This window comes from Coturnix japonica, chromosome 1 (assembly GCF_054131305.1).
Source record: "Coturnix japonica strain WE chromosome 1, WE-NBRP24, whole genome shotgun sequence".
NCBI classification, from domain to species: Eukaryota; Metazoa; Chordata; class Aves; order Galliformes; family Phasianidae; genus Coturnix; species Coturnix japonica.
In genome coordinates, this window is record NC_140663.1 from 164,285,123 (window position 1) to 164,299,088 (window position 13,966).

A 13,966-nucleotide genomic window follows, 5' to 3' on the forward strand; every position below is an offset into this window, starting at 1 on the left:
TGCTATTATCAGCCCTTTCGAAGAGTTTACTCCCCTCCTGGGAGTAAGTTCCCTTCAGGTATTGAAAGGCTGCAATGAGGTCACCCCGCAACCTTCTCTTCTCCAGGCTGAACAAACCCAACTCCCTCAGCCTGTCCTCATAGGGGAGGTGCTCCAGCCCCCTGATCTTGTGATGGGAAACCATCACAAGAAGGATGGCCGGATGATGGAGTTGGTGAAACCATCTCAAGATGGACAACCTTGTAGTGGTGGGACAGGCAAATCAGAGCTGTGCTCCGGAAGGACTGCAGACCCAAATGTTCAGCTGAACCCGGGCCCTTGGGAGGGGAACTGCCCAAGTGCAGACTTGAGTGGGAGCCATGGCTGTGTGGGAGACAGCGCACACAAGGGGCAGCCACCACAGCCCGTCCCCGGCTGCCGGGCGGATCCCAGCCCAGCCCGCCCCGCCCGCCGTTGCCCGGGACGCCGTTCGCGACAGCCGCTGTCTCACGGTACGGCAGCGCTGCCGTGTTTCGCCGTGTTCTGCCTTGTTAGCGATGGAGGCCGGTTGGGAGAGTGAGCGGAGCCTGGAGGAGCGCAGGGAGCAGCGGCGGCGAGAGCGAGAAGCGCTGCTGGCGCAGGTGGGCGGCCATGCCCGTGTCCTCTGCCGGCTGTGGGGACGCTGGGAGAGTCCGAGGGGGTGTGGTGAGGAGGGGGTTGTCATCCTCTTCCATGTAGCAGTGATAGGATGAGAGAGAACGGCCTTAAATTGCATCATTTACTCATGCTAGGTGCTTGTGCGAGCTGAGACACAGCAGTCGCTCTTTTTCAGCTTCCATGGTGTTGCTGTGACCCAGCAAGCTGTCCTTATCCTGACATAGGCAGAGCCTGCCTGTGTGCAGTGATCGGTGCATGTGCAGGAAGCTGCTCGTTCTCGTAACTCAAAGCCAGAGTGAGTGGTGGCATTAGGAATCACATTCTGGTTAGGTAACATGGCTTAGTATGGAGTGACTACATGAATGTGTATGAGGGGGAGAAGATACAGAAATAATAAATAGATTGTGATGGTGGGCTTGTGAGAGAAGGAAGATAGCCAAGATATTTCTAGAACAAAGGTAATGAGCAAAAAGCCTGAATGTCCCGCTGCTTACACAGCACTGATGTCTTTTCTCACTTTTCAAAGCGACAAAATAGCAGAGTTTAGGTAATGTTTTACGTGGGTTCCTCTTGCATAGCTAGGAACTGTTCCTAGGCAACAGGATTTCCATTCAGTGACATCAGAATGTGAAACAGTTCTACCCTGTGTGTTCCCTTCTTACAAGCAGTTGAAGGGAGTATCCTTTAACTAAGCAGAAGCCCGCAGAAGTCCTTTTTTTTCTTTCAAATATATCTTGCAAATATATATATTTGCACTTTCTGCTTGATTTGAATCCCTGATAGGAGTGCTCAATTCAAACTGATGGATGCTGAAAAACGTGTTCGTAGCTGGAAGAAAGTAAGACTACTGTAGGACACCATTATCCTGCTTTACCTCTTCTCACTTGTACAGTAAGAGAGTTGAGAGTTCACAGCTCTGTTTGTCGAAACATTGTACAATGTCAGGCATTGTTGGTGTAGCTTATCAAATAATCATTTGTCTCTTTGCTTTCTTTGCTCCTGCTGGCATCAGTGGTGGAACATGGAATAGAAGTATTCTGGGAGGATGCTGCTTAAAAATTTTGGCATAACTTGCTCTTCAGAGGACTTCCTACTTCTTTTGTTTGTATCTTTAAAATAGTGTGAACTTTAAGTAGGAGATGTAGCATTAAACACTTCTGTGGCATCTCTGTAGTCATTAGACTGTGGTATTAAATATGCTGGAAAAACCTATTAATTTGTATTTAACTTGTCATCATGTTTAGGTAAGTCTCATTTGAGGGAGACATGGTGAACTGCTTAAGAGGGTGGATAGTGATACAACAAGGGAAATAGATTTAAACTAAGATGGGGAAGGCTTAGGTTAGATATCAGGAGGAAGTTTTTCACACAGAGGGTGGTGAAGCACTGGAGCAGGTTTGTGTTTGTGTAATTTGCCCTCCCAACTGCGTCGATAAAACCCCAGCAGCTGGTAATGCTTATGGATAATGATCAGTAATCAAATAATTAAGTGTTGACATGCAAATTGGTATCAAGCTCCAGAAATAGCATCTTGTTTTGATGACTGTGATCGTTCGTGACACGAGTGTTTCATTTTGCAGGTTTAGGAAGAGAAAATAAATTGATGGGTGTTTTGGTAAGCGCAGGGGTGTGCACTTGTCTTAGATCATAGAATCATAGAATTACCCAGGTTGGAAAAGACCTTGAAGATCATCAAGTCCAACTGCACCCTAACCGTAGTACCCTAACTCTAACAACCCTCTGCTAAATCATATCCCTGAGCACCACATCCAAACGGCTCTTAAACACATCCAGGGATGGCGATTCAACCACCTCCCTGGGGAGCCTATTCCAGTGTTTAACTACGCTTTCTGTAAAGAAGTGCTTCCTAATATCCAACCTAAACTTGCCCTGGCACAACTTGAGGCCATGATCATAGATGTGAACACTTGGTTTCTTTCTTTGGTAAAAACTGGCAATAATTCACTCTGGAGTTAACCCCTGAATCTGTGCGTGTCATGCCAGCTTTTAATTTTATTGCTACCCTTCTTTGACTTGTTTTTTATGGACATCGATGAGTTGGACATGGTTTAGTTGGAGCTATTGGTAATAGGTGAATGGTTGGACTGGATGATCTTTTAGGTCTTTTCCAACCCTGGTGATTCTATGGTTCTATGATCTATGAGTTTTGCTTGGTTTCTAAGGCTGATGTGATCTGCTTATTGCTTATGTAGGAACTGTTGGGGATGACTGATAGATTGCAAGATTCTCTTGCTAACAACATGTTGTTTAATAAATATATATTTGCAAGTAAATGAGAGCTCACTCAGTGGTTCGAGTGAATACGGTCTGTTCTGAAACAATGTGAATAAAATGATGGTGCTTTGAAACAGGGTAATGACACGAACAAGAATTTGTTCCTAGTTTGTAACATTAGCTTCATTTAACTCAATGTCTATTTGTAAATTTTCCATCATGAGGCGAATAATGATTTCATTTAAAATATACCTTCTGTTACAGAGAAGAGTTTAAATCACACACATACAACAGAGCACAGAAAAAAACCTGCAGCCCAGCAAATGTGAAGAAGTAATGGGATATAAGTGAATTTATGAAACATTGATGAGTTCTTTGGGGGGGAAGAAGGGGTGGAAGTAAATACAGGAGAAAAGTGAGTGTTACACAGAATCACAGAATCACAGAATTACCCGGGTTGGAAGGGACCTCAAGGATCATGTAGTTCCAACCCCCCTTGAGTGTTGCTCAGGAATGAAGCTGATAGAGGAGACAAAAGGGATGGGGGGTAATTTTGGACTTTTGTAATGTGAGAAAAGAGGCAGCCAGTTCCAAATATGTAATACTGTCACTCTTTGTATGCAGTCACTTGGTTTATGATTGAGAGCCCTTTGTAGTACAACTGATTCAGGATGGGAACCAAATTCTGCCTTTGGTTTTTGCTTCAGCTGCAGTAGAACGTGCACAGTTTATCTCATACAGCTGAAAACGTCGCAGGAGTGGAGTTGTAGTAATGGAAAAAAGATTTCCTGCTTCATCAGATGTGATGATTGCATTTGGGATAAAGAGTTTTCATAAGGACAAATTCAGTTTGAGGGAAGTGAAAGCCACACTGCTGATGAATGTATCGCAGGAAACTCATTGTCTGGAAAGGTCGACGTTTTATTGACATAGTTTACAGAAATCCTTTTCAGGAGTTGAAGCTGCAGTGATTATTAACTCTTCAGAAATAGGACTAAAAATATTTCTAGTTTTCGCTCCATAACCAGAAAGGGAAGAGCCTCTTACAGCTCCAAATTTTGTACCTGGCTGAGATATTTCTGAAATTGAGAAGACTTGCTTACAGCTTACCTGTAAAATTAACTCGTACTGAGCTGTGCTTGGCAATGGAGTAATTGCCCAGGGAATGTTAGAGATAGAAAAATCAGAAGTCCCCTGTATCATGTAATGTGCTCTTTGTGAAGGCTGTAAGAAAGAAGACTTCACAGAGCAAAGGGAAAGTGAATGTTTTTGCCTCGTTTACTGAGGATGATAGGATGGAATTGGTGAGAGGAGCTGCAGAACTGTAGCCTGAGGATGTAGGATGCATAATCTTTTTTTAGCTTGCTTTCTGTTTAACGTGTAATAATCCTAAAGTACTTTTATTGCTTTCCTCTAAAAAGAAAAACTCTCAAGTACTGTTCTTAAAATTGTGTATGATGTGTCAATGTGACTTACTAAAGCATCTGTAACTAATGCCACTGAGCTGCATTTAGTTATTTCTCTTCTCTGTTTGTCCTAGGCCAAAAGTGATTATGAGAAGGAGGAGAGGCGCAAGCTGCAGAAGCGTCTGCGAGGTGAAGACACGTGGATGCTTCCTGACGTGAACGAGCGTGTGGAGCAACTGGAGGAGGTGACGCACCTGGAAATCACTGAGTTATATAGTTATATCACGTAGTTTTATAACATGTCCAGTTCCTGAATTTTTTATGCTTCAATATTAGCTTAGTTTAAGTGGAAATAATCTTTTACTCAGGAAGGGGAAAACAACTTTTATCATTCAATTCCGGCTTTAATTTTTATCTTATGCAGGGGAGCAAGTACTCCCAGATGAGAATAGTGCCATGAGAGGAATTCTAGAGGTTCCACGGTTTCATAGTAGGCCCATCTGTGCTAATTTAAGGGAGAAGTTGTAATGGAGCATCCAAATATCGCATCCCTAAGTGTTATTTTAGAAACGTGTGCGATGTATCAACAAATGAGGTGTGAATTGATTCAGTGTTGCCCAAGGAAACAGATTTGACCGAAAAAAGTGTAGTGCAGATGATCTGTATCTGATGCAGTAGCTTAGTTCTAGTGAAGAGGATACTGTGGGCAGGGGTGGGGATTGGTTATGGATGTGAGGCATAGCGTGCTCTTCCCTATCCCCAAGATGGAGAGAGAAAGTAGTAGAAATAAAATGTGTCCGTGTCCCACTGTGTGTGTTTTACCTTTTTCAGTGTGCTTTGGTATGCAGGTTATGATTGTTTTCTTTGTATGTGGCCAATTGAGTTTACTGAATCTCATTTACAAACATTTTCTTGCAGGAACATTCTGGGAAGAAAAAGAAGAAAAAGGATAAACATTCCAAAAAATCTAAGAAAGAAAAGAAGAAAAATAAAAAACATAAATCTGAAAAAAAGGATGACACTGATGATAGTTCTTCAGTAAGTAAGAGACTTAAAAGGGCTTTAAGTGACATTTAATAACCTGCAATGTTCTATGGGTACCTGGGTACACATGGTTAAGTAATACTGAGGCTTGCTCTTTCTGTTGGGAAACTATTTGTCTCTTTAATGTATCAAGTCTCTTTCATATAGCAAACGTTTAGTCAGTTTAGAAGATGCTGTAGTCTGAGTCTGTTGAATTGTATAGCATTCAATTAGGAAATAAGGATTTGCAGTTTTTTAGCAAAAAACTTGATATCGGGGATTTCTGGGGTGGAGTGGAAAAAATTGCAGATTCTCTGTAGTTACTGGTATAAGGTAGAATGATGTGTCTAAAATGGAAAACGTTTGACTTAGAATTCAAGCATGAGTTACTGTTGCCTTTTCCCATGGATATTCAACTGGGATCTGTGCACTAGTGCAGAGGAAGGCTCAGACCAGTGCATTTGATTCTCTTGACAGATGCCTTCTCATTCAGAGGCACTCTGGCAAAACAGCACAGAGACTGTATTAACCTGCTGCTTTCTGGCCACGATGTGCAAAACATCTTCTTGGTGTTTTGGTGCAAGTCAGGTAGCAGTGTAAGTTTTCTTTGGAGAGAATCTTTTCCTGAGTTAATGAACACTCAGTATGATGAGGTTTATTTTCTAGTGTTGATGGGGGTGAACTATTCTTTAAGTGTAGGAAATAACCACAGATTTCCCACATATTCTGTGGGATTCATCAAAACTAATATCACATTAGTGAGTCCTGCAATAAAGCACAAGTCTGATTGCTTTGGTCCAGAGTCTTTTATTGCCATTACAGGTTCAGATAAATAGCAAAGAAATTCTATTCAATAAAATACAGTTTTGTTCAAGTGTGAAATTACAGTGCATGGTTTGCAAATGAAGGAAGCTGGATATGAAAATGAGAGTACATAGCACCTGAAGTGCTTTATTTGGTACTGTTGTTGGTTTAGTTTTCCAGTGTAAAACATAGTAATGAACCTAAACTTTTTAAATGTTTTGGTTTTGTAATTCAATGAGGACATTTATTTTTGTTTTTATTTGGCTGTTTTAATGTTAGCAGTATTATGTTGTGAGTCAGCAGCCATTGGGAACTGGTGTTACTGCAGTGTGCTCATGAACTCTAGCAGTGCGTTTTGGTTGTGAAGGGACAGTTTCCTTTTGGATCAATCAAAACTACATTTTTATAATCAAACATTTCATTAGCATTACTTAGCAACCAGCATCACGTTTGACTAACAGTATACTTGGTAAGTGGTATAAATTTTATCAGTGTATGTTGGTGTGTTGTAATTCTTTGTATTAAAATTCATACTTAGGATTCTTCAGTTGAATGGGTCGAGTCAAATGCATCACAGTCAGATAACACAGAAAAGGCCTGGAAGGTCAGCAAGCAATCAGATGCTGTGAAAGAACCATCTGTGCAGGTAAGAGGTCAGAGAACTACTCCAGAAATAAATTCAGCATGAGCAAATGTGGAATGTGTTTGGATTTCTTGACAGTTCTTTTGCAGTGTGTTGAAAAAGCACTTTTTCACGGGGAAAAGTTTGTGTTTATGAAGCAGTCTTGGAGCACATAAACCCATTTCATATATACAGAAGACAGAGCCAGGCTCTTTTCAGTAGTGCCCAGCGCCAGAACTTCAGCAACAAAGTTTGCTCAGAGCAGTTGTGAAATCTCAGAGATCTTCAGAAGACATCTGGATACTGACCTGGGCACCCTTCTCTGTGTGGAATCAGGGAGCTTGGACCAGGTGTCCTCCAGATGCTTACAGGTCTTCTGTTGATCCATATTGCTTGGTTATGTGAGTGCAGGTTCTATTGAATTACCTGAAAGCAGATTATTTTTCAGTTCTTTCTTGGAGGAGATCTGAGAAGTGGAATGTTGTTTATCACCTCCAAAACATTCTGTTCTGTTGTTTATTATCATTTTTGAGCAGTGGAGAACTAGTTAACGTACAGCATCTGTTAAGACTGACAACTCAGACTTGAACCTTAGCAAAGACATTTGAAGACTCTTCTGCGAGGACATGTTTTGAAATAGGTGTAGCTGTGTCATTTTGATTGCTGTACTATATATAGAAGTGTTCCAAATGCTTTTGCAGAGTAGTTGCTTATAATGCGTGTGACACTGCCTTCTTTTGATGCTTCAGGTTTTGTATGTATAAAGGAGAAGTGTTTCAAATTTGAGTAGGTTGTCCATATGCTGCTGTTCTTTAGAAGGCAGTCCTAGTTTTTAACTGTCCTCAATCTGGCTTTGGTTCTGTGCATGCAGTTTTCTACCTGCTGCTGTGGGGTACAGATCACAGAATTTAGATGTGCAACTCTTTAATTTGAGGATGCTATTAGATGCTGAGATATTCCAGGTATGAACTATGCTCAGTGATATTTTTTCTGCAGATTTTGTATATGCTGGAAGATATATAGGAGTTTACAAAGCCAAAAGCAGCAAAATGAAGCTCTGTAATGATGGGAAAGGAACTGGTTTAGATGTACAATGTTCACTTAAGCAAAAATTAGAAAAAGCTGCCTATACATTTTGCATATTTACTAGTGTCTTAAATACACCGGGTGGAGGACATGGGGCAATGGGCACAAACTGGAACACAGGAAGTTCTATCTGAACATGAGAAAACTTCTTTACTGTGAGGTTGGCAGCACCAGAACAGGCTGCCCAGAGAGATTGTGGAGTCTCCTCTGGAGATATTTAAAACCTGCCTGGATGTGCATCCACACACACTTGCATACAGAAATACTAAAGACCGAAGTTCTTAAAATCACTTTTGCTTTTCGCTGAAATCTTTCATATGTATTAGTAAAATATATGCTGTTTATTGTAAATAGCTTTTGCCAGTAGTTGCATTGTTTTGTTTTGTTTTGTTTTTTTATTTTGAAGAGAGAAGAATGGATGAATTTAGACTTCATGTCTCTGAAAACCACGTCACTGGCGTCTGTCAAAAGTGAAAGACAGAAAGAAAAAATGCTGGAACGACAGAAAGCTCGAGAAATTGAGCAGGTAGAAGGAATTAATGCACCAACTTTTTTCTACATTTTACTTATGTTTTACATAACAAACTGGATCAAAGACCTAAGTCTCAGTATGCTCTTAAGTTGTTTAGGTTAATGCCTGATGTTGGGTATGATAAGGGTTCTAATTAAATGGATCAGATATTTGTTCTCATTGGGTTCTTGTAGCAGGCTTATCCTGTAGAGAAAAGTCTGTAGTTACCTTTCTAGTAAGAAAAAAGCCAGCTTAGAAAGTACTAAGTTCTGTAACGATTGAACTTCTTCTGAGACGTGTTATTTAGTTACATACTCTTGGTATGGCCTTTTCCCCATGACATGTATGAAAGGAGCCCTGATGTTTTGTGTGATAAAAGCTCACTCAGATTTCTGTGTTAAAGCATATTATGCTTAGGCTGTTTTTCACGAAGAAAGAACTCAGAGCAGTTGCAGTGCCTTTCATGTGGTAGTTGTGTATTAACACATGGGAGGATCAGAGTCCAATTGGGGAAGGGAATGGTGTCATAAAATTATTTTGTGTATGCACAGTTGTTGGTGGCTTCATTTGTTCATTCAGTTCTTTAAATGCAATAGGATCTGATTTGAAAACGTAGTTGATGATCACAGCCTGGGTACACCAAACCATCAAACAACAGATGTGTATAGCACAATGAGTTGAAAATACTGTGGAAACAAACATAGACTAGGAAATTCCTATTAAAAATCTTCTCCAATGAACTTGCTTGCTTCCAGAGAAGTAAGTTGACAGAATCACGATAAGCAATCTATTCTGAGATTTCTTGAGGTAAAACCAAAAGCTTTCACTAGCCCTCCTTCAGACACAAGTGCATGTTACTGCTATGCTGATAACAAATACAAAACATATGCTATGCATGCATAAATATTATCTCTGTATTAGGCTGTGCTTTCAGAGAGAGAACTCAATCCCTATTGGAAGGATGGTGGTACAGGATTGCCACCAGAAGAGGATGAATCAGCTTCAGTTAAGAAAGGTAAACAGCATAAATAATATTAAATTTCTATCTCCACTCCCTGGTCTCTGGGTTACTAGCAAGTTACTACAAACGTTAATGTAACTGGCTTATGGATAAGGTAGAATTCAGATGAAAATTTGGTAGTTAATATTGGGTTAATATCATAGTATGTTTTGCAGAATTTCTCTTCACTGCTTGTTAGTCTTGAGTGGTTTAACCTTCAGTATCTTCATAGAAATTCCCCATGTGAAACTAATTAAAATAAAGCATGATTTAACCAAGACAAGATAAATTGTTGTCATCTCATTTGGTTCCTTTCATTCCATTACAGAAATTATAGTTTTAGAATACGCAACTACAGTAGTCTGAGTCACATTAAAATGAAGTGCATTACAGATGCAATTTGTGAAAAATATTATTTCTGTAACCTTTCCTTACACTGGGGTTATCTTGTTTGTTTCTAGCAAAAACAGCTAGAAAAGTGTTTTTCGTAATGTCATGAAACATGTATCATGTGGTAAAAAGTCAGTGGGGAACACAAGGGACCCTTACACTTCTGCTTCGGGACCTTTCCCTGTGGACAGTCTGTCCTACAAACCGTCAGCCTCATGCACGCTGGTAGGAGTAGCAGAGATCAGTGCTTTATGAAGGGTGACAGGCATTGGTGGATACATGTCCTGAGTGTTAAGACCTCATGCTAACTTCTTAAAGAAGAAGCAAGGGATTCCTCTTCAATTTTCTGAGAAGGAAAATGCACTTGTTTGTATTGGATAGATGTGCCAAAGAACAAACATAGGAGATAGAAACACTGAGAAGGTTCTGTAAGTTCATTTATAAAAATCCCACAGCTTTTTGTGTGCTGCTTCTGTCTTGGAAGATTTATGTTGTGTTCTGTGACAAAATAGAGAAACTTAATCAATAGTATGACTGAGGTACACTTGACTGAACTTATAAAAATGTGTAATTGCATTATTATATTCCTTCTATTCTTCTTTTGCATCCCACCAGTTATTACATTAACTTCAGGTGAAGGTTTAATGTCACATAAAGAGCAAGATTTAAATAGAAGTAACTACTGAAATACAAAATTATGACTTCTCGTTATTTTCCATTTTAGTTACAGTGGTAGAAGATGCTGGTTTAAGTTGGTTACGAAAATCATATCAAAGAATGAAGGAGCAAGCTGAGAGAGAGAAACGAAATATTGAGGAAATTGTAGCTGAAAGATATGGGGTAAGGATCTTCAATTTTTTTTTATATTAATAGGTGCTTGGAAATGGTTACTTTCATGTAAAAAGCACAAATACTTAATGTGTGGTGTCAGAAAGAAGCAGTAGGAAAGAAGCAGGAAAAGTCAGCCTCTTAAGAAGTGATGAAGAGTTAAATGCTATCCAAATTCATTTAATATCTTTTTAGTTTAATATTATAAATACTATAAAATTATATTATAAACATTATAAATATTATTTAGATTTTAAATCCCATATATTGAAATAATTTCAGTTACAAAATACCTGAGTGCATTAAAAAATTGTGATAGTTATTAGAAAATATAATTTTTTTCTGCTCATACAGCTTGTGGGTAGTAATAATTTCAAAGTAATTTGGAGAACTACCAGATCTGAATCTTCTGGTCTCTTGTCCCTGTGTATTGAGAAAACTGTATGCTTCTGAAGAGTTTAAAAACTCCTTTATTAAGTCTGCCATAACAATATTAGAATCATAGAATTATTGTATCCTTTGAGTTGGAAGGCACCTTTAGAAGTCCTCTAGTCTAACTCCCCTGAAATGAACAGGAACATCTACAGCTAGATCAGATTGCTCTTTAAGGCCTATTCAGATGTGTGGGCTGATAGTATTTAATCTTGGCTGTAGTTTTATTTTTGAGTTCTGTGTTTGTGGTGTGTGTGGTTTTGGGTTTGGTTTGGTTGTGAAAATCTTGAGTAAGACCATGTGAGTTCATACAGTTGTTTTGTCATTCCTGAATGATGAAACCAGCAACAACAGCACTGGTGGAAATCGGTTGGTGCCAGTGAATTTAAAGAATATTATTTTTAAGAGTCTTTTTCAAGAAACTAGGATTTAAACATACGAACACTCAAGCTGCTGTGGTACAGGGTAGTGATTGAAAGAGATCTTAACCAGGTATGCCTCAGTATGTACTGTTTTTAGATGGATCTTTAAGATCCCTTCCAGTCCAAGCCATTCTACGAAAAACATGTATTTAATGGCATTTAACTCAGCTCAAAAGAAAGAAGAGGAACAGTTCACATTTTGTATATTTGGCTAATGGATAGGTTTTTGATTTTGAGCTTTTTCTCCCGTGTTTTTAAGGGTACAACTGGATGATAAAATAGTTTAGTGGGAACATCCGTTGGTTCTGTAAAAACTGAACATCCAGTAAGCATAAATGTTAAGTCCATGAGCAGGTAAGAAGAAACCTTTCTTCCCAGCTCATGCCTCTTATCGCTGAGTTAGCTGGAAGAAGCAGTTCTAAAGCTGTGCTTCCTGTTCCCAGGAGTGTTCAGCACTTTACAGTAGAGCCACTGAATGAAAGTTAGAAACAGTCTAAGATAAGGAATCAGAATGCCTTCCCTGTGGAGCGCTTTAGACTGTAAACTATTAATCCTTTTTTTTTTGTTGTTGTTGTTTGATCTTCCTTTCCACTCCATGGCTCATGGTTCTGCACAGTGATACATTTTCACAGAATGGTGCCTTTTTTGTAATATTTCTTAGGGAGCTTTGCAATATTCCATGAGCTTAAAAGCAGCATGACCTTTTTTGTTCTTTCTTGTAGTCAATGGAGGCATTTCAGTCACGGTTAGAAGAAGCTGAAAAAGTTGCAACCAAGAAGGAAAATGATTATAGAAGTGGTAGGTGGAGAAAACCTGACTACTCAGAACATGAGAAGAAAGAACATCGTATGAAAGATGAGACACGACACGGAGATGGTAGACACATGTCTGGGGGACATACAAGGGAGAAGTATGGCAAAGGATGGGCACAAGAAGACAGAGGTTACAAAAGAGTTGGATTGAGTTTGGACCAAGAACGTGGACACAGCAGTAGAGACTCAGAACTGAGAGGCTATAGCTCCAAAGTAGAAAAACACTTGGATGAGAAGCGAAGTAAAGAGAAGAGTGTGTCTCTAAGTGACATAAAACATAAATTTCTGAAACCCTCTGATGATGACCCGTCATCCTACAGTGCATCTGGGGACTACAGGTCACACGGGTCTTCTTCAAAACTACCTCTACATAGCTCTTTAAGCAACCGTTTCCAAAAACCTAGTGAGGATACTCCGTTGTGGAACAAAACACACACGCAAGGTAACCATGAAAGATCGATGTCTGATCAGAAGCCATCAGATACTGCAGCAAAAAATGATGGTGAAAGAACTCAAAGTTTTGACAAAGAGAAATCACGAGAGGAGTACCCAGCCAGTATCCCTGAGAAGAAACAAACGTTGTCTGACAATGTAACAGCATGTTCTAGGTATTTTACAAACGCCTTTTCTTGCCTTTGGTTTGTCTGTATTGTTCATGGCAAAGCGTACCTAAAATGTTGTCTTCATTATCATAGTATCCAATCTGTCCATGTCAGATCTCTTTGATTAGGTGGACACTTGTCCACTTGTCTCCCAGCTAGGCACAGCCAAAATGGACCTGTGTGGAATTAATGAACACCTCTCTTTCTCCTTGGCATATTTAAGAATTGCCAGTTACAGATTATTTTGCTGCTTCTTTGTTAGTTCGCTGCACAGTAAAATTGTGTGTGATTGTTCATGGTCTGCATGTGTGGGGTGACAGGGTTTAGTCAGAAAATGTTCTCAAGTATAATTCCTTGTTTCTCAAATGCTCCTATTGGTTATTTGCATTAAAAGTTCTTATAGCAAGGTTATGGGTTCACTTTTAATGTTTAAATGTTGGATTCTAGTAACAAGACAATACCTTATAATTCTTTACTTAACATACAACTGTTCCTACACGTAGTACTTTCAGAAACCCTGCAGTGTATTTGCAAAGGTAAATTGTGCATTAAGGCAATACTGTGTGACTAACTAAAGACAAGTGGCTGAGTCTACACAGTTCTTTGTGTTGCACAGGTTGTGTGGTTCTTCCAGATTTTACTTACTACATGTTCTGCTTTGAATGGAGCTAAAGAAACATACTTTTCCTTTCATAGCAGGGGTAAAAATGATGTTGCCCTAGCACTGGGCACCACAATTACTTCCTGATTGTTATCTTAGAACAAGCAGCTACTGCTTTACAATTGTATTTTTTGTTGTTTTAGCACAGGTAGCAAGCACAAGGCTGGCTGTAATTGGGCAGAACCACAAATTTGGGAAAACCAGATTGTGTGCAGAAGTGGTTTGCTTATTCCAGTACATCGAATTAAATTGTAATGGTAGAACAGATAAATTGATGTAATTCGTTTCTTTCCCTCACAGAACAGAGTTAAGCACAGAAGCTATTTAGCTGATACTTTCTTTTGCATGTTTTCTGTTTTAGTTCTCTGAAACCCAATTGTGCAGCTTCTTTTATATTATAATTCTATTTCTTAACCAATTTGATTACTGAGCTGATTTATCAGTAGAGTGAAGATTATATAGTTTTCCGGGCCTAAGTAGACTTTGCTTATTGGTT

The 13,966-nt window shown here is 39.4% G+C and overlaps 1 protein-coding gene across 2 annotated transcripts in view; it reads left to right on the plus strand.

Annotated features, from left to right (window-relative positions):
• The first annotated feature begins 517 nt into the window (after positions 1 to 517).
• Positions 518 to 13,966, plus strand: part of CWF19L2 (CWF19 like cell cycle control factor 2) — a 47,341-nt gene continuing 33,892 nt past the window's right edge. The window contains exons 1-8 of one of the 2 annotated variants that reach the window (XM_085555807.1): positions 518 to 620; positions 4,412 to 4,522; positions 5,196 to 5,315; positions 6,643 to 6,750; positions 8,219 to 8,338; positions 9,245 to 9,338; positions 10,438 to 10,553; positions 12,118 to 12,815. In XM_085555807.1, coding sequence (XP_085411933.1) covers positions 537 to 620; positions 4,412 to 4,522; positions 5,196 to 5,315; positions 6,643 to 6,750; positions 8,219 to 8,338; positions 9,245 to 9,338; positions 10,438 to 10,553; positions 12,118 to 12,815 — 1,451 coding nt within the window. In that variant the 5' untranslated portion in view covers positions 518 to 536. Of the gene's footprint in view, positions 621 to 1,389; positions 1,475 to 4,411; positions 4,523 to 5,195; positions 5,316 to 6,642; positions 6,751 to 8,218; positions 8,339 to 9,244; positions 9,339 to 10,437; positions 10,554 to 12,117; positions 12,816 to 13,966 lie in introns of those variants that run through there. The other variant, XM_085555818.1, reaches the window with a different exon arrangement.